The 27,740-nt window shown below is 42.5% G+C and overlaps 1 protein-coding gene across 3 annotated transcripts in view; it reads right to left on the reverse strand.

Annotated features, from left to right (window-relative positions):
* Nucleotides 1-27,740, reverse strand: part of LPAR1 (lysophosphatidic acid receptor 1) — a 68,117-nt gene that overhangs the window by 13,611 nt on the left and 26,766 nt on the right. For 2 of the 3 annotated variants that reach the window (NM_001398430.1, NM_001115082.2), the window contains exon 3: nt 18,466-19,213. The exons of the other annotated variant lie outside the window; for it this stretch is intronic. In NM_001398430.1, coding sequence (NP_001385359.1) covers nt 18,466-19,213 — 748 coding nt within the window. The remainder of the gene's footprint in view (nt 1-18,465; nt 19,214-27,740) is intronic. 3 annotated transcript variants of the gene reach the window in all.

Below are 27,740 nucleotides of genomic sequence, written 5' to 3' on the forward strand. Positions count from 1 at the left end.
CCAGAAATCTGTGTGTGCTTTCTTTCGATAGAGCCGCAGTGAACTGATCCAACGACAGCTGGCTGGTTAAGGTGTGGCACACGTCCCTCGAGGCAATTGTGTTAAGTCCAGTTACTCACAACGTTTAGAAGCATAATCCACCATGACAGCCGTGCAAAACTAAGGGCACAGCTCCAGGGTGATGTGGACAATGGAGTGGTTAAGAAGACTCCAGAGACTCCAGAGTAAGTCCTCCTGGAAAATTAAGTCTTCTGGATTTGATAGGTCCAAAAAACAGACCTCCTGCTCCCCGTATGAATGCTAACAAAATAAGACAATGCCCGAGAGCAGCAGCAACCTTGGGATACCACCACATCACAGAATCGTAGAATCCCAACACCCAACAGCCTGCCACCAAGGCAGCACAGAGAGAGCATCCACGCTGAATGGACATTGTCCATGCTATCAGACAGCAGCTGATACATCCACAAATAGCAGCAATAAAAGAGAGGGAGGGAAAAGCTGTGGGACAGCAGAGAGAAACAGCACTGCTCTGCACAAGGGAACCACCGAGTGATTAACTACCTGAATTCTGCTTGTGGTGAATATATGCTGACAGCTCATCAGACAGTCAGATTCCAGGTTTCAGCACTTAATTCCATCTGTGCTCATTTAAACCTGTCCAGATGAGGCTGATAACGTAGAAAGCACAGCTTTTGGCTTGTATTTCTACTCTGAAGATGAGATGTAATTTAAAGGGAAGCTCTCACAGATGCCTCTGGTTTCCTTTCAAACACCCAATGTTTGCTATCTGGACAAGATCATACTATATTGTAACTTATGTCCTAGGTATCAGGGAGAAGGAAGATCAGTGTTTTATCAACTGCAATGAAGCCAGTCTCAGGACTCGTGAAAAGTATTATCAAGAAGAAGGAAGCACTGCAACAGTGTACAGTAAGAAGTTTGGTTTTTTTTCCGCCAGAAGGTTATTTGCAATCCTGCTGCATATAATTTTACTGCAGAAAAGACAGTATTTGCCTTTCTTAAAATGGGAGATACAGTGAACAAGCCTGGAAATCTTTCGCTGCTACTGGTAAATACCTGAATTCCAGAGGCAGCTTCTTTGTAACTTCCCTTGTCCATGCCTTCACTGTATTGATATTGATTAAAACTCTTCAGGCAAACCCAGAACACCACCCTGATAAAATTTAGCCTTTATTTCATATCATAACTTTGAGAATCACATTGCCAAAACATGCCTTAAACTGGAAAGGAGCATGCATCTTCAGCCAATCCTTTTATCTCAGCTGTTAATGATGGGAACACAGCCACTGTGGAAGAGATGCTTTGCACAGCTCTGCATCATGTTGTCAGGTCAGCAGGGGCAGGCAAAAATCAAAGGGAGGAATTCAGAACAGATCAGACACCTCTTATTGCTACGAAAGAAGCAGTTCCCAGCCTCATCCCCCACAAGGGCCATTAATACTGCTTCTGTGTTGGATCAGTGATGAGAACTCTGAGTTTCCTCACATTTGTTCACTTACTGATGATGTGAGTTTGATTCAAAGCACCGGTCTCATTCTTGTGTCCTCACTGCTTTTCAGGAGCAGTGCTCTCCTGGTCTAAATGTAACCCCTGGTAGGCAAAGCATGGCACCTTGAAGTATCCAAGAATAGCACTTGCCTTTCAGCTATTACATTAACACCATATCCTGCGTCACTGTGGCTTAAAGATTTCTGTATAAATAGCTTTTAAAACCACAAAAAAAGAACACTATCATACCACACTGAAGGATGCTCAATCCATGTGTTTCTGGGGATGCGACTGCATTAACCTCTGGCAAACTGCTTGCTTCAGTGTTCCCATAAAAGACTGCAAATTTTGGCTATGATAAAAGGAACAATTATGAAAAAAATAGCACAAGGTCTTCTCATTCATTTCATTCATTCCCACTTACTCATGGAAGAGAAACTATATTGTGGCAGAACGCTGCAAAACTTTCCATGGCACAATGGATCTGGTTCCCAGCCAACTTCGTCCAGACAAAGGTCCTTCAAATACAACCCCTATCTACCCAGTGAGGAAGGAAGAGGTAACTCACACCACTATCAGGTATAGTTGGGTAGTACTGTCCTTTTTTAAAGTGATCACTAATCCCAGATGTGTAAGCATGGAGGCCACACCACTGGGTATCAGGAGCAGAACATACCCATGAAAAAATCTGTTCATGCTTGGAAATCCTGAAACTGAAAGAAGAATATGAAAAAGATTGGTATCCAAAAAGCAAGCCTAATTTGTTTTGCATGCTAAGGACAGGCTTTAAGTCCTTCTCATCCTTCCTCCTCATCCTGAATGCTATGTCCATGATGCGCTGCACTATCTCTCAGCCAGAAGAGGTTCTAGATACAGGATTTGGGAATTGCTGCAAAGAAACGAGACAGCATATACTCAGGGCACGACCCACCAAAGACATCATAGCTCCAAGATCAGTTGTGAAAACAGTCACGAAAGGTCTCTAGGAGAAAAATAAAAGCCCCCTCCATGCTGTTTCCGTGGAAAGGAACAAGAACGTACTGTGACATTATCAAAATAAGTCAAAATATCAAAAGGAATTGTAGTGAGGTTTTCAAAAGCAGTTCTTAGTACGCACCCTTCTACTTGAAACAATACAGGGCTGTGATCATGAATACAGGTTGCAAACCAGAAAACCCACCTAGCATACATCTACTGATATTCCCTGGTGAAAGAGGAAGTAGAGTGCCAAGGTTGTTGCCAACCCATAAATGCTTTGTCCAGCTGGACTACCTTCAGCAGCTGCAGAGTTTGGCATTCAGCTATTGGCAGGGGAGGCACCAACTTAATGGAGTAGCACAAAGGGTAGAATAGAGCCACTGGGATTAAAAAAGACACCTCTGCTACCAAGAGGACAGGTAGTGCTTGTTGGCATGGCTAAGCAGTTCCAGTATGTGTCCAGTAGATTGAACCCAGGCACACAGGAATTACATTTTATTGTAATACCAGAACATCAACACCAAGTGTTTCTTCTACAGCACAAACCAGAAATAGTGTCTGCAGGGTCATTCAGAGGTTTTGATTCAGCAGTGCTCACTTTTTGACTCACAGAGTCATAGAACAGTTTGAGGTGGGAGGGACACTTTAAGGCCATCTAGTCCAACTCCTCTGCTACGAACAGAGACACCTATATGGACATCAGATGCTCAGAGCCCAGTCCAGCCTCACCTTGAGTGTCTGCAGGGATGGGGCATCCAACACCTCTCTGGGCAACCTGTGCCACTGCTTACATCTGATTACTTTGGGATGGACACACTGATGTATGACTTTGCAAGATTTCTACAGTTCTTTATAGCAGATAGTTGTGGGATTGCATCTAAAGCACAGGGGAAGCAGCATGAGTTAAATAGGAGACCTTCAAGGCCCTCTGCTCAAGAATTTTTTGGGGAAAAAAAAAAAAGCAAATCATTAGTACATTGCAAGCAAACTGCTTGCAAAATCTTTCTGCTCAGCAAAGTAACTGCATCCAAGAAGTACTTCTGGTGCTCTACGTGAAACAAACAGCTTTTTTTCTTCTTCAGATAAGAAGAAAAATCTTGAACCGTTCAGTAACATGCTAAAGGAAGCCAATCAGAGCTGACCCCGTTTTCTTTCAGAATGTGTGACGATAAAAAGAAGTACTAAGGAACATTCGCCACAGCGCCAACACAGGAGAGGAGTGAGCAGGGGTGCTGTGCTGCAGCTCCGATCAGCCTTGTGGACATGACGGAAGACTCCTGGTGGCCCCGGCTGCCTTCTCACCATGAGCTGTCTCCTTCCTGTGCTGAATATTCAGAAGCGCAAACCTGCTGACCAAATCATTCCTTGCTACAACTCTTAGCTAACTTCTACTGGGAGCATTTCTATTTAAAGTGACCTCCACAGCACTGAGCACCATGTCCAATCCACGCACATGCCCTTCAGCCTTCAACGATGGAAATAACCCACTGTGAGCCCCCCTCCACCTCCACCGCAGAATGACTCAACCGTGAGGGGAGCTACGAAATGATTAAACATTTTCGGATGTTTCTGTCACTGGTATCTCTTGTGCTGGTTCAGGAAGTTTCTGAACCTATCTCTAACCCTAAAAACCCTCTTCCAACAGCTCTTTAAAGTGCTGGCAACGTGCCTGACTTTTCCTAGCACTTTGCATTTTGTTTCTTTTTCCTGGAGCACTGAAGATAGATGTCTTTAAACAATGAAAACATACTTCCAAGTACACAGACCTTTTTCTTTTCTTTCTTTTTTCTTTTCTTTTCTTTTTTCTTCTCTTCTCTTCTCTTCCCTTCTCTTCTCTTCTCTTCTCTTCTCTTCTCTTCTCTTCTCTTCTCTTCTCTTCTCTTCTCTTCTCTTCTCTTCTCTTCTCTTCTCTTCTCTTCTCTTCTCTTCTCTTCTCTTCTCTTCTCTTCTCTTCTCTTCTCTTCTCTTCTCTTCTCTTCTCTTCTCTTCTCTTCTCTTCTCTTTTTTCTTTTCTTTGAAAAGTGGTCAGTCCATGTCACGGAGGTAGAGAAGATGGATTCAAGATGTGTTGATGCGCATCTCTTATTACCACACATTTACAAAGCACATTGTTCAAAGTACGTTCAGCTTTGTAGGCAATAATAGTGCCTTCTCCATACATCATAATAAGACCGCTTTCTTAATAAGAAAAAAAAAACTAACTCTAAGCACCACAAGCCTTCTTCTCATGCTTACTTTTTGCTTGCTGTGGTTTCTGTTGAAGAGATATTCAATAAAACTGCTACATCCAGCAGACATTCCTCTTTCCTGCTAGCAAGGAATAGCAGCACAAAGATGTCAGAGCTTCTCTAACAAAATTTTTGGCAAATATAACATTTTCTATTATCCTTTTAGTTAATTTTGGGGAAATTTCCACTCAGCGATGAAATATGCAGTGGAGACATCTCATAGCTGACACCTTGCAAGACCTGATCTGTGCAAATTGAGAGTAATGTGTTCACCAGAGTAAGAACTGTAGGCAGAGGGTAGCAACTAGCTGTGATGGACCACAACTACCAGAGGTCCATAGGCAATATATCTGAGGACAGATGCTTTGAGCAACCACTCACCTACTCAGCTGGGCAGGCAAGGTGGTCCTCCCACCTAGGTAGTGCTCCCCTACAGACAGAGATAAACCCACATTTGCTTATGAAATTAAGATCTATATCCGTAAAAGAAATGTAAGAGGTTAAATCCCCAGTGCATGCTCCTGAACAGTTTGTTCAGATCTACTAATTGTTTAAATAAATCTGTTTTTAATACACACTGAATAAAACATGAGATAGGATGCCAGTGCTAGTGTAAAACACAAGAAATGAAGAATACACCCTGGAAACATGAAAAAGGAAAACCTCATGGGAAACAGCACCCATCACCAACGTATGCTCTGAACTGTGCTTAAAAAGTCTCATTTCTTGTGTGCACATTGCTTAATCCAGAGCTCACATGCCTGTGTGGTGGAGCAGCACTGTGTATCTGGAAGCCTTTCACTCTGGTAGCATCATGGTAGCATGCAGTGTGTACACTGCAAGGCCAAATGTTCTCCTCAGCTAGAAATGCAACATTAATTATTTCCAGCTAATTATCTGGCTTTATTGGTTTGTCTAAATGGACTCCTCCTCACTCTGGAGTCCATTTAGACACTTTCCACACATGCAAAGAAGCTGATTTTTTTCAAAACCATCACAAGGAATCCATCCAGAGAGAGCTGGACAGTCTTGAGTGGGCCCTCAGGAACCTACTGAGGTTCAACAAGGCCACACAGAAGGTTTTGCATGTGGGTGGGAGCAATTCCATATATGAGGAGAGGCTGGGAGAAGAACTCACTGAGAACAGACCTGCCAGGAAGGATATGAAGGTATGGATATGGATATGAGTTGGAGCTGGGTGGGCTTTCAGGTCCTTCCCAACCCACCTCATTCTATGATGTTCTATGACAACTCTCTTCATGAATGCTGATTATCCTTAATGGGGGCTGTTTTAACCCACGTGGCCTACATAAGCTACATAAATTATCAGCTAATACACACTCCCTTCACTTCTACCTTTTCAAAACACAAAATGACAATACGAAGGATGATGAGATGCAACACGCTCTGCTGTTGAAGGGAAGTGGACCCAAGTCAGAACAGCACCTGTGGCTCAGAGACAGCAGGTGAAAGGCCAGCTCACTATGCTCCCTGCTACGTAACACATACTTACATTAAAATAGTAACTAAAATATCATTAGCTCTTTCAGGAACAATGAATACATTCCACTGTTCCATACTACAAAAGAAAGCTTTGTTGAAATAGATGCACAAATCTTCATTAAAACATCACACAGCTCCTAGAAACTATGCCAAACATTGTAAGAAACACCAATTTATTCTCAGCCTGCACTGCAGCTTGTTTCTGGAAGCCAGGCTGATGACATTCTTTCAAAGGTAACTTCCTTGGCTTTGAGGTTTTATGCCTGTCCCAATGCAAACCTCTTTCACACCAGCACTCACACCTGCCACGAAGGGGCACTTAGAAGTTTAATTTGCAGTCAGTGCAGTTACCAAATGGACACTGAAACTTTATGATGGCATGTGCTTGAGGGCTGCAGCAGAAGAGTACTGACCAAGCAAGCCTTTTGCTATTCTAAATTACATATAAGCACTCACTATAAATAGACTCAGCTGTCAAATCATATGCTTCTAGGGAAGCTGTAGGAACACACATGGAGGCATAAGACTGAAATACCCAAAATACACACCGTGACCTCTCTAACTTCTTTACAGGTTAAAAAGAAGAAATTTCTTGTTCTTGCATGGAGGCTGCAACAGCTGAACATCTCAGCCAGAGCACCACATACCACACTCACCTCCTGCCCTAAAGTGGAAGAGTAGCTTGCAGTCTCCTCAAATGCTCTCTTCTGCTTCTCCAAGGGGTGTGAAGGGCAAAGTTTCCAAGTTACAAATGGTTAATAGAGTTCAGAAATCTCAAAAGGTAGTTTAGATAAGAACTACAAGCAATACACAGAAGTTTCTTTTGTGCGCAGTGGGATGCAAAGAAGAGCTGCTGCACAGGGGAGGCTGGATAACATCAGTACAAAATACAGAGAACTTTTTTGATTCAGAATTTGGAGAACTAAATATCCCTCTACATTGCCACTGCTTCAGAAATCAACCATCAGAAAATAAAAAATACGATATTTTTTGTAAGATAAAAAGGCAAAAAACAGACTTAATGTTTTTTGGTTTTGTTCTGTGCAATCCTTACACCTTTGTTTCCTTGGGCATACACACAACAAAGGCAGAGGATCTCCTGGGATAAGGACTGGTTTACACTGAATGTGTCTGCATGGGAGCAGTCCCAAATGCTCATGCTTAGACAGTCAAAGCCTGAGGTGAAGAGTCAGGAGAGAGACACAACTCCTGTACTCCAATCATCTGCCACAAAAAGAGCTGCAGAAGAAGAAACCAAGGCAGAAACTACAAACCAAACAACAAAATACACTCTATTAAAACCTCCACAACCACATAAACACATGAAAGAATGCTGTGTCTCAGCAGTGCAAGGCACGCTGCCTATGCTGGGCAGTACTGATGTATTGGTCTGTGCATCCTGGTTATGTACTGGGGATGCAACAACATCGATTTTTAGACTGAGGTGCAGCTTTCTTTCATGTCGCTCACTGCCTCCAGAGCAGTCACCATGCCTTTCTGCTTGCAGAAAAGTCGTGCTTTGGCTCCCTCAGCCCATGCCTTGCCCCATCCACGAGACTTTCCAGAAAACCTTTTCATAGCCCTTTTCCCAATTAACTGAGATAAAGGGCTACCTTCCACATCACTTAAGGTGGTAGTTCCATATTATACATTGAAATAAATATATTTCCCCACTAAAAGTTTGTAATCTGGGGGGTTGGTATCTCATTACTTAAAGTACCCACCCAAATAAATGGCTATGCTAGCAAATTTTTAAATGCAACCCACCTGTGTCAAACACAGACCTCGCAGCAGATGATTAATAAGCACAACAACAGGCCCTCTTTGTTTCTCATCCTGCTGCCAGCTGAAGAGAGAAATCAAACCCAGGCTGTTTTTCAACTACTCACTTCGACTGAAATGAAATGGTTCTCCAGCAGACGCGCTTTTGCACGGCCTTTGGGATTCGACTGATGTGTGTGCAGGGATTGGCAGGTGACAGTGGGTCAGCAGTGCTGCCACAGCGGCATCACGTTGGGTGTGTAAGCAGAGCGCCCAGTGCCCTCTCCTCTAAAAGCAGTCAGATGTAGTTATGGTAGAAAATGTGTCACTAAATAGCTTTATTTTGATGATTAACGAGGGTTAATGACTTAAAAAAAAGCAACCATGCAACTCAAGACATCCAGCTACATATCTAAAACCACTCAATATATATATACATTTATTTTTTTTTGAAGTATCCTTTCTTTTCCTTTTAAGGACTAGAATTTCATTTTTAGTTTGTTTAACAGAAGAGTGCAGCAACTGTTCTACAAATACACAATAGATTTATACAGCTTTTTTTCTTTCTATACACACAGCTTCTGTTGGGAAAAATTCAACTCTTTGTTTCTCCTCATACTCCTAGAAAAGCAGAAAGTGGGCACGTAGAGGCAACTTCAAACAAGGGGAGAAGAGATTTATCAATACCATATGTAAGAACGACTTCTTCCTGTTGCTACAGCAGTATCAGAAAATAGGAAACAGCTCCCAGAACCACTTTTAGGTGAACAAGGGAGGCACTGAGTACAGGGTCATAGGAAACAATTTCCATGAAAAGGAGATAAATGCGTCAGCTTGGCAGCTTTTCTTGCTCGAAACAGCTAAATTCTCTCCCTCTCCTTCAGGGGAACACTTCCCCTTTCACAAAAGGAGCTACTCCAAAAAACTTAACCATCCTTGCAAATCCACAGTTATATTTGCAAATGCGTACTAAGATACAAAGTCATATATTGAAGCAGAAAGACCCAGGGAGACATCTCTTAGTCCAACACAACAAAGACCAACAGGCATGCCCCTCCTCAATTCCCTCACTGGGTTACTGGAAGTGTGGTTTTGTTGGTTTGGTTGTTCCACATAACCCTCCAGGTTTTCAGCACCACCATCCAAAGGTTACTGCTCCAGCACACTGCAGCACAGCAGATGCCCTCTGGACATAAAGCACCAACACTTATGGAAGGTCTCCGAGTTTGAGCACCTCATTATTGAGCACAGCCTCCCACCACTGACAACACTTCAGAGTGGAAAAGAAATGCATCAGACTTAACAGATGATGTCATCACTTCTGAAGCCCTGTGACCTTCCATACCAGCTCAGAGTCCTTTTATCTGCTTTCCAGGTTTTCCTCCCAGCTTGCACTGATCATGCTTTTTGACCTTTCTCCCTGTGCCAGCAATTAAAATAAACAAGAGAGTAAATTCCGAGGGAAGCCAAGCTCCCAATGAGTTCAGGATTTCCGACAGAGCAGCTATGGGGAGTGGGGAGGAGGAGGAGGGACAAGTAAATGCCCAGACCCAGGCCAACACCGTGCTTGCCAGCCTAGTCACAGCCCCAGCCATGATGCAGCAGGCATGACCACCTGCTTTTCTGCAAGCACCCGTATTTTCCAACAGCATCTCTCTGACAACCTGCATTTACAGACAGAGGGCTTTTTTTCTTTTTTAGGCTGAGCCAAGTGGAAGGGTTCCAGCGTGAAGGGTTCCAGAGTCAGACCTGCAGACAGCATGAAGATTTTCTGCTGTTGTCATTACTTTCAGCATTAAAGAAGTGCAACAAGTGCGCAAGTGCATGACTGAACCTTGCTCATAGAAGGGCTGAAAACATAAATTAAAAAAGCAGGCTTTAGTCTGAAACAAAAAAACACACGTCCATCTGTGAGCTCAGTGATGGCATCCACAGCTGTATGGAACAGGAAGCTGTCCTGCTAGTAACGCCAGAAACAGAAGCGCTCCAATCACATTTGTCATTCACTTTCAGCTTCAAAATGCATGCATTGACAAAAAACTCAGACCTTCTCCTTTAACTCATTTCTCATGTGGAGACTGAAAGCAGGGAGGCACAAAGGCTGTTGTTTGAAGGCTGCAGTCACTACCCACCAGCCAGGAAGAGGGCAGATGATGCATCTTACATGTCTCCACGTGCATTCCTACTGGAAACAATTATGTATTTTGATGTTACGAGCCATTAAAACTACAGAGGCAGGAATAATTTCACACAGAAAATTCTATTTTTCTGTTTTCAGGACCCAGAGTTCTTGCTACTGCTGCCCGTGTGGAACGAAGCAACATGCCAGCAGCACCCTGCTCCTCTCCCACAAAACAGCCTCTTGTTCAAAATGTTTTCCACTGCTCCAAACAAACAGTCCTTCAGTGCCTTGCTGAGTACAGTTTTGCAATGCGACAAGTTAACAGCTGGCATTTTTGTGCACGCAGCCCTAAGCTGAGGTCTAGCTGTAAATTTGGCCTTGCTCTCTTGGCTTAGCACTTCAGCAGTTTCCACCGATACACAAATGCCATCCTGAAGATGAAAATGCAAGCCAATGGCTGGACTAGTACTGTACTCCAAATCTCCCCGTGCTGCAAAACAATGTACTCTAAGCCTGACTGTCACCCCTTCTCATGGATGGATTCCCATCTACTGTTCCAGAAATTCAGCAGAAGTCTGATATCAGAAGGCCTTCTTAGCTGCGTGCTGAGCTTTTACAAGCTTATCTACTTAGACACACCGACTACCTGCTTTTTTACTGATCACAACTTCTAACTTCAGCTTTTTTTTTCAGGTTGCTGAGAGTTCTGGCTTTAAACAAACGCCTCACAGGCACGTGTCCATCTCAGCCACTTCAGAGAAGGCCAGGCTGATGGGAACGGTCATGGCTGCAGCATTGCTAAGTGGAATTAAGGCAGCAGAGAGTGCACTATGGTGCTGATTCATTCTGGTTTAGTGCGGATTTTCACTAAGTGATTTCAACTCTGTAGCCAGTGGTTTGTTATTTCACCTGGACTCAAGGGAAAAGGTTGTCTTCTGCTGCTTGGGGATAAGGGTGTGACTTCTAAGCGCTATTATTCATAGTAAAGATAAAAAACAATTCCTTTTGGCCTCGTAGAGCAGAAAATTTCAAAAATTATTTTTGACATTTATTTTTAAAGACCTTTTGAAACAAGAAACAACCAATGCAAGCAATTACGAGACTTTCTATTTCACTTTTCTTTTTAAATATAAAAATAACTATTTTTTAGTGTAAACTTTGAACTACTCAAGTTTTTATCTCTCTCTGGCCATTCTTAGAGGAACCCAGAGAGCTCTCGTTTGCCCTTTAAATTTATTTCTTCCCTGAAAGGTACTAAATTACAGTGAAGTCAGGGGAAAGACTTTTATTAAACAAGGTCTCATTTCCACCGTGTGTAAAGAAATGCATTTACTAGAGGGATTTTTCCCCTTCAAAAATAAAATAAAATAAAACCACATTCCTGCCTTGGGAAATGATGGAAGTTCCTCAAAGCACAGTTTCAAAGGAGCCCAAATGAAAATAAATAATACTTATTCTTAACTAAGGGGGGAAAGAAGGGGAAAAGTTTCAAATGGTTTCCCCAGGGTGAAGTGATGAATTACACAGGGATACCTGGAATACTTTAGAGAAAATACAGTTACCAAGGACATATCCGCTTTAGCTGAGGATGCAGTAAATTCAATTGGGAGAGTCAGTGAAGAAATTAAAGAAAACATTATGAACCAAACTTCTAACACACCCCATCAGGCTCCAGGTTCAGAGAAAGAGCTGCCTGCTTCCAAGGCACCAAAAAATTCTCCTTTAGGAGCGAGAGCTTGCACAGGCTTGTTTAGAAAAAAGAAGGTAGTCAGGAGGTTTATCACCCAAAGAAACAGTCCACGGTGTAATTTCTACATGCTACGTCTCTTTATTTCTCTTTTCAGTACCCTCACCTGCCAGGCAGCACTGAGAAGTTATTCGGGTTGGGGCTACAAGGCATGATTTGATAAGATCAGCTGGAGTACATTTGCAGGAGTAAATATGGCAGTAAAATTGACCAGCAAATGAGATTCAGAGAAACTCCTTAAGAGTCAAAGAGCACAAGAGCATTGCTCTTTCTAGCAGCACAGAAAAAGCAAGAAAGCAAGAAAAATACATCAAGTCCAAATTACTACGTAACGATGCATGCGTTACAACTTTAGGCTCTTAGAAAGTTTTCTCACTTTCATTACTTAAACTGAGTGCAGAAACCCATCCCTCTGATTTTTAATAGACCTTCATGAAAAGTATTCATCCTTTTATCGAACTATGCAGTATCTAGTTAATACAGCAAGAGAGCTATATCAAGAAAATAAGAATATGGACACTTACATGTAAGAACGAAAAAAGTAGTAACCCGCTTTTGTTACGGATAATAAACAGCATGAAAATCTTATTTTTTGTTGGTATTAAATCAGAGTAACTTCACAGTTACGCAGTGCAGCAAACATCAGCAATAATCTAAAGACTGCTATTTTCCCTCACCTATGAGCAAGCTGAAGTACACTTTTTTTTTTTTTTAATTCCAACATCAAAATAACATTAGGACAGAAAAGAAAAAAAAAATTAAAATACTTATCTAAAAACACTGGGACTGTGCATAACTGCACCCTGTGTGTTAGAACAGAAAGTCATTGATGCTCAGGCTCGTATTGCCAGCGCCAGTCCCAGAGTTTATTGCCTTGTTTTTCCGCCAGGACTAAATCAATACACAAGCGACATTACTGTGATGCAGGGGACAGCCTGGGTTGGGAACTCTGAACGAGACCCCATGCTGTCCACAGGGTAACCGGGTATTTATGGCTTCACATTCCCTCACTTTCAGAGATGGGAAATGCCCTCATGATGGCCAGACCTCACTACTTAGCTCAGCTTTCCACGGAACATGCAACATTAGTGGAAAAAAACGACTGGATACTACTGTTTTCTCCAAACAGGGCCACCAATACTTTGTAGAAGAACGTTTCCAAGTGAAGATGACAGGCTCACGGCCAGCTGAAAAATGCTGCTAAAAACTGTCTCTCTTCCTACCAGCACAGCTCCTCAAGGAGAAGATGGAGAGGTCAAGCTGTCCTCTTCCAGGTGCAGGGCTCAGAATTCAACCCCAGCTTCTCTGAAGCATCCTTCTATCAGCTGCATATGCAGTCACAGCTGATGTTCACTTTGGACCGTAACAGTAACCTTCCAGGGGCAGGGAAGGTCCACTGAGAGTCAAGTGAAGCCATGACCAAGTCCTGTCTAGACAATATCATCTTGCTATCAACCCAGGACCACTTGGCAATGGGTGAAACACATTTAATAAAGGTTAGGTGTGTAAAAGCCTTAAGCTTCAGGAGCTAATGAAGACAGGCAATGTCTGTTAATCACCTGACATTGCATGAGAGGTATGGAAATAAAGGCATTCATCTGGTGAAACTCAGAGTGCCCTCATTCAGGCTGTAGCACTAGTTCTTGTTCTTTTCATTTCCTACTGACAATTTAGAAGTCCTGCTGCATGAAGAACTACGCAGCAGTTAGTTATACTACTGGGGAGGAAGTGGGAAAAGATGTAGAATGCATCCCAGCAGAGACAGCAATGATACTGAAAACATATTTTAAAAACATACTTTCAGAGAACTCCGCAGTTTTGATCAGTCAATCAGACAGAAAGGTTATCAATACTGTATTTTATTTGCCTTGGTTGCCGGTCTACAGTATGTTGAAACCTGGTGTATTACCACAGTTGTTTGCAGCTTTATATCCCTATCTGGTACCTAACTGTGAAAGAAAAGCTACAAAAGTACAAAAAATGAAAATAAATAAATAGATAAATAAAGGTCTCTCATGCAATTCATAACTGTTGCAGAAAGAAGGGTAAGAAAAAAAGCTGTTACTGAGCAGTTCCACCCTTCCAGATGTTTATACTGAACTTCCAGATGTATTTCTTGCATTTATTGCTTCATTATAGAAAGGCAAGGGATTATCTTTAAACACAATAAGATTCCTTTAAATCAAAGTAGTTTAGACAAAAGGAACCTCTACGTTTTTAATCTGTGCTCACATTAGTCTCCAAATTTCACAGATTAAATCACGTCCCTACAAGCAAAGCGGACAGGCTTACAGTCAGTGAAGGCCTAAAGTGTATTCCCAGTTCCCAGGAACTTAAGGGGTGAGCAGTGAGGAATTCTTTGTTTGCTCTGCCTGTGTCAGGGTGTCGCTATGCCGCTCAGCCCAACAGGCATGCCTGGTATTGGCCAAACACCACTGAAAACTAAGGCTAACTGGTGGGACTGACAATGGATGAGTTGTTGCTATTATTCCTTAAGATGTAGTTATAAAACGTCAGTATCATTATCTCACCAACAGCAGTCTCCCAGCCTGTCTTATGGAGAGCTACTGATGAATTACTGAGAAAGGATGGGCAAAACCACTTCACAGTTTTAAACATTCTGCAGGGGGACCACACACCAGGTTCAGGTCTGTGGGGTTTTTTGGGCCTTAATTATCTCTTTTGTACCATAATGGCGCCAACAGAGAGGTTCTCAGACAAACCTTACCATCTAGATGCACAAGATTGCCAAAAGATATGTACAGAAGAATAAGGAATTGTTATTTACACTACAAAAACAGGAGCTGTAAGCGAAGCAGGAGACCATACAGGCTGATCAGCACTTGTGATCTATGCTGATACTTACCTACTAAAAAAGGTTTATAAAAACACCTAAAAACACTTCCTCTTTCGTATCTCCTTTCAGGTAAGGGAAAGCTAAAGCAGAGCTCTTTTATCAGCCTGGAGCTCTGGAGTTCATTGGTGGTGTCTTCCACCACAAAAAGCAGCTTATAGTTGTCCTTAAAAATAAAACACAAAAATGAGGAGGACAGAAGGGGTAACACTAGCTTTCGGCTATTGCATCCACTGGGTTTCTGCTTGTCCATTTGGGGCTCATTTAAATGTAACACATGGTAGTGGTGAAATGCAAAGTGTCACTGAGCTTTAAGTCAAGCTTTATGGCCGTGTGTGGTGTACAGATCAGTCCTGCCTTGGCCCCAGCGTGTATGAAAAGGCACACTCTGGAGAGAGAGCTTTATGTTCCCTGCTACATTCAAAAGATTTCAAAAGCCGCCTTGTTAGAAGGAAAAAAAAGGGCTTAACTCTGAAATCACTTCCTTCTGTTTAAAATATTTCACTCAAGAGGAGGGAAAAAAAAAAAAAGCACACAACAAAAAGCAAAAATAGAAGAGCAGAAAAAAAAAAAAAAAGAAAGAAAGAAAAAGGGGGAAAAAAAAATCTGTTCTCTGCCTCTGATGTGTTCCTAGGACTCGGCACCCTGGGATGATGCTGGGTGCCAGACCCCGACTGCTCCTGATGCACAATCGGCCTCTTGTGCACAGCCACAGACACGGCGCTCGATGCAAGCACTCTAACAAAGGTCCTAAAGCAAGGATGTGTGTGCTTCCACCTGCCAGCACTCACAGGTATACCCAGCTCCCGGCCTCCCTTGGCTCTCAGGGGTCCCACAGTGGGAATCACTTCCAGCTCCTTCCCCACTCAGTCTGTGAGCAGAGCTGCTCACACACCAAAACTGCCTTTCCTCTCTCTACCTTCAGAAAAAGTTGGTGTCTGCCTCCAGCGTGATGTTATTAGCCTCCTCTGCATCATTAAGGAAGGCAGGGGGGTCTTTTCCTCTCTGTTACAGCGGCTCACTATGCAGAAAAAAGCAGAGGTCATGAGATTAACATTCAGCACACTGCTGCAGGCAGCCCTGGAGATCCACCCACCTCTACTGCCTTTGCCAAAGCAGAAACAAACTCTGCCCCTGCAGCAATGCCTTTGGAAGGACGTGGTCGGGAAATGCCACATTTGGGAATTCAGTCTGTTGCTTGAGAAAACTGTAAACCAGATTTGCAAGCAGACTTCAAGCAGCGCAAGAGCACCAGTGCATCAGGGGTTGCTGCAGGTTTCCTCTGAGCACAGGCTTTACCTAGACAGCACTTCCAACTGCTTAGAGCCAGAAAGCAAACTTCCATTGGAAGTGATTATTTGGAGATGTGGGACAGCACTGGAGTGCTGGTGGCAGCTAATGAGCTTTTCTCATGGCTCAGCTGGTCATCTGCTAAATGCCCTGATGTACAAACATTCAACCACCGCAGCCTCTGTGGTTGCCCCCATCTTCATCTTCAGCCGTGCCTGAGAGGCAATAGCAAGGTGAAGGCATGGTTTTGTTAACTCTGTGACTGAAGTCATCCAACCAAACCACCTGGAGATTCATTTTTCTTCAAGATTTAATAAAAGACCCATTGTCTCTTGCAACAAGTGGTGTCTTATGCAGATTAGCAGAGGTGCTACCGCAAAGCATAACACTGAACCTAGAGATAGGAAATAAGGCTCTGCTTGGAAAACATCACATGCACTACCTGCAGTACTGACAAATTTTACTTGAAAGAATCTAAATGTGGAATCAGAGATATTGCTGAACTCCAGTAGCACTTAAGCTCGAGTCACTTTCAGTCTAGTGAATGTTATTTAACCAAAGGAGAACAGAGAAGGATGCAGTCACTACACTGCCATCTATTCCCACACATGCGTCATAATAACTACAGTGTGCTGTCTATTCAGTCACTTGTATTTATTTATTTCTGCAAGAATGCATTTTACTTATATCAGTGCTTACTATCCCCCACTCATTTTTTTTAAAGCTTGAAATAGTCCTTTTCCTCAGAGGAAATACTTCACTGGTGTATGAACAGCAATTTATTCAGAAGAGGAAACAAGGATCTATTTCCAAAAAGAAGTTGACAAAATCTTTTTTTTTTTTTCCTTAATTTTCTTAACCTCATTTTGCCTTCTGTGAGGAGGGAGGCAGCTGTCCAAATCACAAGAGGTTTTACCCATCCCTACAGTTCCTATGCAAAACGTGAAGTTATTCTTTCCCCAAGAATAAAACAGGACACTTAGGACTAGCTTCTCAATAGGTGAACAGGTCAGTCGACTACACAGTTCACACTGTGCCTAAAAAAATATTACTAACTGACAAAACAGCATTTACATTCTTTAACTGTCGCACTGTTGTCGCACTGACGTAATGTCAATGATAAAAGTCAACTATCTTCTTTGTGAAGGTATTAAGTGCTAGAAATCAAAAGCTGCAGTTTAAAGCCATGAAACTCAGGGTGTCAAAGCAAGAACTCTGGCTAAGTTTAGGTCTTGGCAGACTTGGGGACAGTTGCACTTATGGATAACTAGGCCAAGTTTACCGCACAACAGGGGACTAGCATTGCAAGAGACCCATGTACCATGCTGAAGGACCTCATGAGTAGGTACATAGCTGAAGAAAGAGATAATTCACACCATCCCTACCTGCCTGCAGCTCACCATCACCAGCTGCAACAAAGAACAGAAGGAACTGCACAGAAAATCACCAGGGAGCGGTACCCACCATCCAGGCTGTGCTTTTGTGTAAGAAGGCAGAGAGCCCGAGATCAAACCAAATACACTTGTCCAAAAAGACAGAAACCTTTAGACTTAAAGTGCATTACGATATTTGCTTGATATTTCCTCATTTTCCAAGCCCTGAACCTTAGGGACCTCCAGAGAACTGTACCAATACCTCATGTGGTATGTTTTCCTATAAATAAAGGGGCAGGTACTTTAGATGTGCCAAACCATACAGCAGAGACCTGAGCATATTGTACATGAAGTCTTGTTTAACATGTGAAATCACAGAATCACAGAACCGTAGGGGTTGGAATGGACCTCATGAGATCACTGAGTCCAACCCCCCTGCTAAAGCAGGTACCCTTAAAGTAGGTCACTCAGGGTAGGCATCCAGGCAGGTCTTGGATATCTCCATAGTAGGAGACTGCACAACCTCTCTGCGCAATGTATTTCGGTGCTCCGTCCTTACCGTAAAGAAGTTCTTCCACGTGTTAGTATGGAACTGCCTGTGTTCAGGTTATAGGCCATTACTCCTTGTTGAGCATCCCTTCAACAAGAGCCTGTAGCTCCTTCTTTTATTTCAGACACAAAATACTGCTTGACTACACACATCACTTTTAGGGTGAGAAAAGGAAAGAACAGGTATTTCAGTGTATAATGGAACATACTCATTTGGCATCTTCCCATTCCAATAGGTGAACAGTGCCTGGGACAAGCTGCTAGAAAAGGTTTTAAACCTGTATTGCTCTAAAAAGCCCTTACATATCAAGGTCCTGTTATTTTCATCAGTTTCATGTTACACGGCTGGGTGACCACATCTCTGATATTCTTTTTCATAAAAGCTTGATAATACCCACACAGTAATGAATGTTGGGGCTTCCTATTGCCCCTACCTCTTCTAACATCTTCCAAATGATGCCGACCTCCCAGAAGCTGGACATGCATTACTGCAATCACCTGGTAAGAAACAGAGGGGGGAAAGTAGAGGGGACAAAGTAAACACTTACCAAGCACAATGACCACAGTCTTCAGGAGGCTCATCATCGTGTCCCGATTCCTGCGAGGTCCAGAACTGTGTCTGGACATTCTCATAGTCCTTTGGCGGACATACCCAAAGATATGAGCATATAGGACCACCATGACCACAAAAGTGACCAGGTTGAAAATAGCCCAAAAGACCAGGTAGGAGTCACTATAGAGCGGTGCCATGTTGGAGCAGTGAGTGATATCACAAATACAGTTCCATCCGACACTTGGTATGGCGCCCATTACGATGGCCATAGTCCAGATAACAACAATTACCACCACCACTCGCCGGTTGCTCATCCGAGTATGTAGCTGCATGCGAAAGACTGTAATGTGCCGCTCGATAGCGATGGCCAACAGATTGGCCACAGAGGCTGTCAGGCTAGTGTCAATGAGACCCTGGCGGAGAAGCCAGGTGCTTACGGTCAGTCTTCTAGTATTAGGTCCCGTGTTAAACATTAAGTAAAAGTAGGCCAGCCCTGCAAAAAAGTCCGCAGCAGCTAAGTTGGCCATTAAGTAATAAATAGGAAAGTGGAATCGTCGGTTGACATAAATAGCCACCATAACCAAGAGGTTGGCCAGCATGATGAAGATGCAGACGGTAATCCCCAAGCCCATTACAAGCTTGCTGACAGTGTTCCATTCAGTGGCTAGATATTTTCCACTCCGGTTATAAAAGAAGGCAATGGTTTCATTGTAGTAGCACTGTGGTTCACTCATGGCTGTGGACTGAAAGAAGAGGGGGGGTGGGGAAAGAGAGAAAAAGAAACGACATCAGAACTGAAAACATATGATTGCCTCCATGGACAAGGCATGCACAGAGAGCAGGGAGAGGCACTGGATGCAGAAAGGGAACACGCTTCAGAGCAAATTTACTTTTTCAGAACAAACAGCATTCCACAAATCACAAACTATCGCTCTGAGGAGTCTAGTGACTGCAACCAGATATACTTCCATCTGCTCTGGGAGTGAGCATGATTTCTGACATAGCTGTAAATTACATAATAAACATTAGAGCTTCTGTCCAGACAGACCTGCTGAAAAACTCACTTAGGGAGACAGGCATGCAATTCATAATTAAAAGAAGTTAACTCTGTTACAGAACACTATGTTATGAGTGCATAAAAGCATTGTTTGGCTGTAGCTGTGAAGTATGACAAGTTCCTCAAAGAGGAAGAAAAGTTGCTGCGCTCCCCAGGAGGTTTTGATTCACTCAGATCTCCATCAGGGACATCTCTTGTTGCTGTTTTATAATCAATTACTCAAAGTGCAATTCCCAAAAGGCAAATCTCACAAAAAGAAACTCTTCGGAGTAACGTACTGGTTCCTTGTTTAGAGTGGTTTATCAGAAAGGACTCAAGGATGAAATGGTAATGAAGAGAAAACCAACAAGTTCACGTCTCTGTCTGAAGAGACTCGGGAGACCTGTCCCTGGTTTTACTTCTGCCAAAACTCTACTCACAGAAATTCATTTTTATTTTTCTCAATGCAAAAACAGAGGAGTTTTAGCAAGAAAGCAGGTAGTTTCCCCAACAAATAACACATCAACGTCGAAATGTAAGAATTTCTTCTCATTAAAACAAGCGAACAAAAAAAACCCCAACTTTTGGACTGCTCCAACCATTCGGAAGGAAATGCTTTTGCTAACACAACCTTAAGGTTGAAACTAAAATTATACACAATTAGGAAACAGAATTAGTAATGGCACTCAAGTTAAAGTAGTATCTGACAAAAGATTTCCTTAGAATTACTCAACGCTATTTCTCTTTGCTTTCATTTGCACTTATTTGTCAACACAACTACGCTAATTCCAATGAAGCAATATGCAAACCTTTCCACCCATAACCCGAATGCTTATATAACAGCTAGATCTGTGCTACAGAAGAAGTTTTCTTCTAAAAATGATTTTAATTCTAACCTAAACATTGATCAGAAACATTTGCAAACCCAGGATAATTAGGAACTAGAGTAAATCGTATTTCTCAGCCCACTGACGATAAAACTTAAATTGCTCCTCCAGGACACATCAACTCTTAGGTTAAAAACCTTTCAGCCTTAATTATTTAAGAATTTTTAAAAGTTCTCATATAGGATTTCTCTACTGCCCAGAAAAACTGATTTACAAGGCATACTTAACAAAGGGAGACTTAGCTACAAGACATCTGGCTTTAATTCTTTACTTAAGGACTGTGTGGTAATAACAGGTCAAGTATAAGAAGCCTTGAGGGAGGGAGGAAGTCATAGGAATGAGTTAGTGGCCCTTATAAAAGCTTGCCAACATCTGCATTAATTATGTGAATGACCTGGGTTTTGCCCTCTATAGGAATATTTGGATGCAGTCTTACAATTTCAATTGCAGAGGAGGTCAGGACTCCAAACTCTAGTGAATGTTTGTTATCGTGAATAAATTCTCTCTTTGTCCATGTGTTTATTGATCTAAATTTTTCCTGCAGCTGGCTGCTGCCTGTACTTGACAATTTTCGCTCTGCTGTTGCTCCTGCAGAGAGAGGCAAATAACACCTGGCAGAACACATAATTTAAATGCAGAAAATTGGAACGTGGTGGATACTCCTTTCCTTTCTCCCTTGTTTCAGTTTTATTTTGCATACGGGCTTAGACTTTGAAATACTGCCCTGATTTTGTAGCACCCTCCCTGCTCTCCCCATATGAAATGTGAAACAAGACAAGGCTCACTGTAACACGCACCAAGTGCAGCGCATTTGTCTCATTCGCAGAATGCCAAGCCAGGGCTGAACAAGTGCAATGCACATAAGAGTACGTAAAATGTTACAGACTGAGCCCTGTAAGGTTTGGAAACAGGGCATTGCCTGAATAACCCTGGAGTAACAGCATGAGGCTGACTATTTTCTTCTCTCATTTTGAAGACGCGGGACCAAAATGCTCTGCTGGTGTAAAGGATTCTGAAAGAAGTTCTGTCTTCAGGCTGTGCTAATCTAAAACCTGGAATCCTCCTTTAAGAGCAATCTTTTCGGTCCTAGGGGAAAAAGTAGTGTATCAGGATCTTGGTTGTGCAGGTGCTTGCTTCTAAGATTTGAACTGGGAGCTGATTTGTGTCCACCAGTGGAGTTCCCAGGTGCTGTCATAAATGGGCCCGTTTGCAAGAGTAATAAGGAACAGGTCCCTGACCAAACTTCAGACAGGGGACTTCCAGACAATCAGCATTCTCAGATGCCAGCAGATATCCTACAGGAAAGTTTTGACCTCACAGGTCACAAGCATACGGAGATCCCAAGGCATCCCATTTACGCATGATGCTGCTGTCTGGAGGCAAAGGCTCAAGGAAAAGGAAATGTAATGCACCTCTGAGTACTGAAAGTGTTAACATTGTACAACAGCACGGGCAAGCAGGCAGACCCAGCCCCTCTCCTGTCCCTGCAGGAAAAGGGGCAGGGAAGTTTATATTTTAATTTCCTGAAGTTTCACTCAGTTGTGTTTCATTGCCTGGGTAAGCCAGATGTGCAGTGCCCCGAGATTTACCTCATCCACTTAGTATATCTCAACAGAAGTTTAAAACAAACGGAGCTGCAAATTGCCTATGTTAACTAAACCCCAAAGACACATCCATGCAGGAAAACATCTGAATTATAAACCAACAAGATAGATAAAGGAAAAGGGAGTAACAGCAGGCTGACATCAAAGCCTCCTCTAACCATAAGAGGTTGATTTAATACTTGAGACAGTTGTCCCAAGTCAAAGAACAAGAAAATCCTGAGTACGTGGGGTTAAGTCTCTTATAAATGCGAAACCCAGTCGCAACCACAACACAGTGCACACAGACCTGGAAATCTGGTACCAGCACTTAATAAATAAAACTCACACTGCTTCTACAGCCGACACCTATTCATCTCCTGGTGAGAATACTGCCTTGCCACCAGCACCTCCAGCCACTATCTGCTACCTGCGTCCCCTCAGCTCCTCTCCTGTGGTGGTACCCAGCCATGTTACCAGGATGGCAGTGGGAAGACTGAGAAGAAACGTGACTTCATCTCCAGTGTTTGGAGCTTGATCCATCCTTCTGCTTCCCTCGGCCCTCCAGCATGGCTGAAAGAGTGGAGAAAGGAACCGGACCAAGGCGTGGGGCAGTCTTGCCCATGGGATGTTCTAACGTGAGCAGCTCTTTGTCACCTTCTCCTCTTGCAGAAGACATCTGAGTGGAGAAGGCATTGGCTGCCCAGAGCAGAAAGGTGGGAAGGGAGCTTGGTGGTGAGAGGCAGCCCAAGTGGGGAGGACTGTGCACCTGGGGATGGGTAGGGTGCAAATGAAGCCAGCACAAGGTGACTGAAGGGCAGAAGGTCAGCTTATAAACCCCTGCAATCAGAGAGTTTGCAGAGCTCCTTAATTCACTTACAAAGGAAAAAGACTCTCCTCCACCAAGATGGGCACACTGATTTCTTGCTGAGAGAAAGAGAGCTGAACATTCTTAGAATACTAAGGTCTGACTCTTACAGAGCCTTTAAAAATTGGAAGCCACAAAAATGTTTCCATATCCAAGAGAACACTTTAAAATATTTTAACCCTTCCAAACACAGTCTGCTTCTCTCCTTTCCCCTTATACTGAATTAACCTTGACGCACTGCTGTTTTCTTACCTAGAACACAACAAGAAGATGAAAAGCCAATTATCTGGCAAGGAAGCCTGGGGAAGATGACAGTTCTGCATAGAATGATATGCCAAGTGGAAGCCAGAGACCTCAAATTTGCAGAAGTCATTCAACTTGCATGCAATCTCCTTGAAGTTTATGAGACTCAGAGGAGACTCATCCTATACAGGATGAGCTTTTAATTCTGAGGTAGTTGCCCTTGGATCCCAAAAATAATATTTATCATTCGCAGTGTTATCCAGAAATCCAGAAAACATTTCAGAGGAAAAGCAGAATTGGGAATGGTAGGTTAGTACTCCAAAATAGCAATAAGTGGCTTACAGCTCTACATTTAGAACTGCAAGCACTGACGAGAGAAGCAATAACATGCTATAAATTTAGCTAAATACTCTGAAATTTACCAGCATACCAGGAAGGCTAGAACAGAAAAGCTTGGGGAAACTGCCAATTTCAAAATCCTCAAAAAGGGTATCAATTAGGAATATCTTTAAAATAAGCATAGAAGAGTACATTTAGGAATAACTGAATCAATATGTGAATAATTTCTCAAGCTGCAATTGCTAAACTTGGGCTAACATGCAATTGTTAAACTTGGGCTATACACGGGCTTTACTTTTATAAAGTTGTAACAGATGAGAAAAAAACCCAATTTGCAAGAAAAATCTCTCCACTATCTAATGAAAACCATAACCTATTTTTCAGGATGCAGAGTAAACAAGAAGTTTGAAAGTAAAGGGATAAAGGTACTTCCTTTAAGGATAAAAGTAGAATTTGATAGGGGGCCATTTACCCAACATGTCAAAATCAAGAAAGTCTTGAGACAAGATTGTGATTCCTGATTCATCATAGCCTCATGCATTTATTTATATCTGTAAAACGAAGTATAATACACTACCACCAAGACACGGTAGATCTTCACATACCCCTTCCAGAACAGCATTAATTATTTGATAGACTGGAATAAAACTTGTATGTTTGATTTGGTGGTTCAGTGACAGCAACCCGCTTCCTCATTTCACTAGGAACGTTTTTCATTTCTCACAGCTGAAAAGGCAGGAGAAAATCAATCCCTTTGCAAGGGGATCCCTTTAATTCTGCTGTGACATGATTAAGAAAAAAAATAACACAGAGACACTGGCAACATCTTAAGAATGCTTTCTTAGTTGATTCTACTGCTTAGTTTCAGATCTAATAGATGCTGCAGCTATTACAAATCAAACTGAGAAGTCCTTGGCTATCCAGCAGCTTGCCCCTGAAAAGGGTAACCTAACCTATCTAAGCAGTCATAGCACTAAAGAGACCCAGCAACACTGGAAGAAGCAGCAGTTTTGTTGCTGCAAGGTATAATTCACAAGTGACACGGATCCTGATGGAAGCTATGATTACAACAACCTCCACAGATGAACTATAAAACCAAGAAGGGTGTTGACTTTCCTTAGTGCTTATTCACTGTGATTACTACAAAATCAAGGTCAAAAATAGCTTTTGAGGACTAAAAAAACAGAACGGGCAGGAGCTGGAAGTTCAGCAAAAGCTAAAAATTCTTTTCCTCTGGAAGTTAACTAGCCAGTCTAAAATACCTAGACTCAACAGTATGACTTTTCAGGATAGATAGATCAGGAGTCACGGCATTCAGATGTGAATTTTCATTAGAGCAAAGTAGTGATGGTGAGAAACACTTTTCCAACAGGCCCCCAGATTGCTAACTCCCTTGATTCAAACTTCTGCCCTTTCTTCAGCTGCGTGACAGAAGCACGCACATGCAAATACAACTCCTGTCACTGCATAAGGAGATTTAGGAAATTAAAAAACTAACCGAACTGGAAAAGAATATCCATCAGAAGACAGAGTGAAGCCATCCTTCCAGTAACTTACCAAGTAATTCAGGCCCTGCTGTACCATTGTTCCTTTCCCACAGACCCAACATTTTCAGATGAGCTGCATCCTTTCCAAGCTGCACCTACACGTTCTGATGGATATTTTCCAACTCAGGACCACTCGATTTAGGGTGCAGTTCCATGTCACCACACTCCCCCTCCCATTAGCTGGATGGCTTGAGCATTGATTACTTGTTCCCAGATAACTCAGCACTTCTCTGCTGCCCCAATGCTGCCTTCCAAACTCCTCTCAAGGGGAAGCCATCACTATAATGCAGAGATACTGCAAAAACACACTAATTGGAAAGACAGGATTGAGCATGTCTTGCAGAATGCTGAGAGTGAATGTTTCATGCACACTATGTAATGGGTTTTTGCAAAGCTCTTTGAGTTTCACTCTTTTCTGGAGGAGCTTCCATGACTGCTTGAGCTTTCCAGCTGTCCCTTCCCCCTGTCAGAGAGAGCTCAGCAAGGCCTAGTACAGGCCCACTACCTCTTGGCTCTGTGGGAAACACAGCAAGGTGATTACATTCCATCAGCTAATATGCCGACTGCAATATACTGCCTCTTACACTTTTAAAATAATCTGTGCTATGACATAGACCAGACTTCTTCAATGTATCACCCGATGCCCTCCAGCCTAACTCGCCACTTGATCATCACAGCCAACATCTGACCTGCTTAGTTATTCCTGCATCAAGGGCAGCTCAGGACAGACCTACCAGCCCCAGGAGGAAAAGGCTTTTGCTCTATGTGTGATGCCTTAGAAGCCTTCAAAGTGGAATAAACCAGAGGGAAAACAGAAGAAAACACAACATAACAAAACAAGAAACAAACTGAACAAGCCTCCACAAACCCCACGCCTCCAATATCCCAACTGAGTTCCCATGCATAATGAAACACAATGTGCGTCCCTCAGGCCCAGTTTGGTGCTCCACGAGCCAAGCTGGGGATGAGCTTTTGGCTCCAGCAGCTGAAAGACTGGTCTTCTATGCTGAAAAAATTCTGGAGGCTACTGGGGCTGTTTCCATCTCCAGGGAACACCTTCCATCACTCCTCACAGAGCAAACCAGTAATGCAAGCACTTGGGAGAGGTTAGCCTACAAGCAAAATGCTTATTCAGAATTATGTTAACGAGACCTACACATTTCACTGTGGGCAGAAAACCAAGATTTCAAAATGGGAAGAAGACTGTCCTGCATTTACTGCTACAAACACATTTTCTTTTCACTTGAAATATACATTGGATAGTTTGGGTTTCTTCTGCTTTGATACACTCTTGCAAAATGAATAAACACAAGAAGAAAAGTCCTTCTTGCTCAGGGCTCAGTCGGAAATGGGCTCCCTATTAGTAACATGACCATACTGTACTAAGAAGCTGCCTTTATTGGTCCATCTTGAACAAACTGGAATTGTACTTTAAAACCAGACTATTTCATTTACTATCACAAAAAAAGGCAGAAAAATGCATATTTTTATTTAAATTTTCCCTATGGTGTCTCCCTGTAGTTGGGTGTATCTCTAATCACAGACTGGTTGCTCCTCCCTGTCTGACCATCTCCCTTTTGTCCTCTCCTTTACCTTAATTACCACCCCCAGAGGTCTGTTTTGGTATGGAGGTCAATCCGTTTACTCACTTTGAAGTGGAGAGAAATGCAGTGCCTGTACCAACTGCAGAAATTTGGGCAGCAAATGCAAAATATGAAACATGTTGGGTTTTGCTGGGGAAATGGGTGACTACAAGAGCCTGTTCTCAGGCACCACTGTAAAGAGGAAAAAGCTGCCGAGGATGACCATTCTGTGGCACAGATAGCTTAAATCTCTTCAACTCCAATTTCTACAAAAGGAAGGGAAAATAAAGAAGTATTCAATGGCACTGAGTGGAAGAAGTGGTTTTTGGCTCTGATAACCACACAGCCATGAAAGGATACTATAATGGAATCTGCTTTGGGTTTCTCTTTGGAACAGCTGCAGGACAGTTATTTAAATGTATTCATTTACTTCTAGTGTTTGGCTGGTAGAATCTACTGCTGGCAAAAGCAAAGAGAGGGTGATGAATTTTGTTGTTTTCTTGTTTTAAGCATTTCTGAAACACTGTTGGAAGTCCCTATTTCATTAAACAAGTAAAGCTCACATCGTTTCTTCTTCAAAGCTTTTATGGCAGATTTCATCTCATGCCATTCACAAGAAGAGAAGATACTAATCACTCCACAGAGTAAATTGCTCTGTTTAGATCACCACTTGTTGTGTTTCCTCTTTGCAAAATGCAAAGCCCTCAGGGATACTAAATGTTTCCTGCAGGCTGCTTTAGCTTTCTGCTTTTCTGCATTATCAGACCAATCAGGTTTCTTTTTGCACATACAGAGCTGAAGAATGAAGTTGTCAGATCTGCAAAAAATAAAAAAAATTTAAAAAAATCCTGAAACTTAAAAAAACAGAAAGTTTTGTAATTTTGGTGTTTCTCTCTCTTAGGGAACAGCGTGAATAGATTCAGTCTTACAATAAAACTCCATAACCAAAAAAAAAAAAATTGTTAAATATGGCCATTTTTCTTTTAATTGACTTCTTTGATATATTGGGAGTGCTGTCTCAGGACCATTTTCTATTCCAGATCTCAGCTGTGGATAGTCAAATGACCTTGAAACTTTATTTATCCTTCACATTTAAACATGGCCAAGATGCATTAAGTCCTTATCTCTGGTGAATGCTGGAGAGGGAAAGAAGGTTGGAGCAGAGCTTCAGAGAGATCAGTGTGTGG

Source organism: Gallus gallus, chromosome Z (genome assembly GCF_016699485.2).
Source record: "Gallus gallus isolate bGalGal1 chromosome Z, bGalGal1.mat.broiler.GRCg7b, whole genome shotgun sequence".
Lineage (NCBI taxonomy): Eukaryota > Metazoa > Chordata > Aves > Galliformes > Phasianidae > Gallus > Gallus gallus.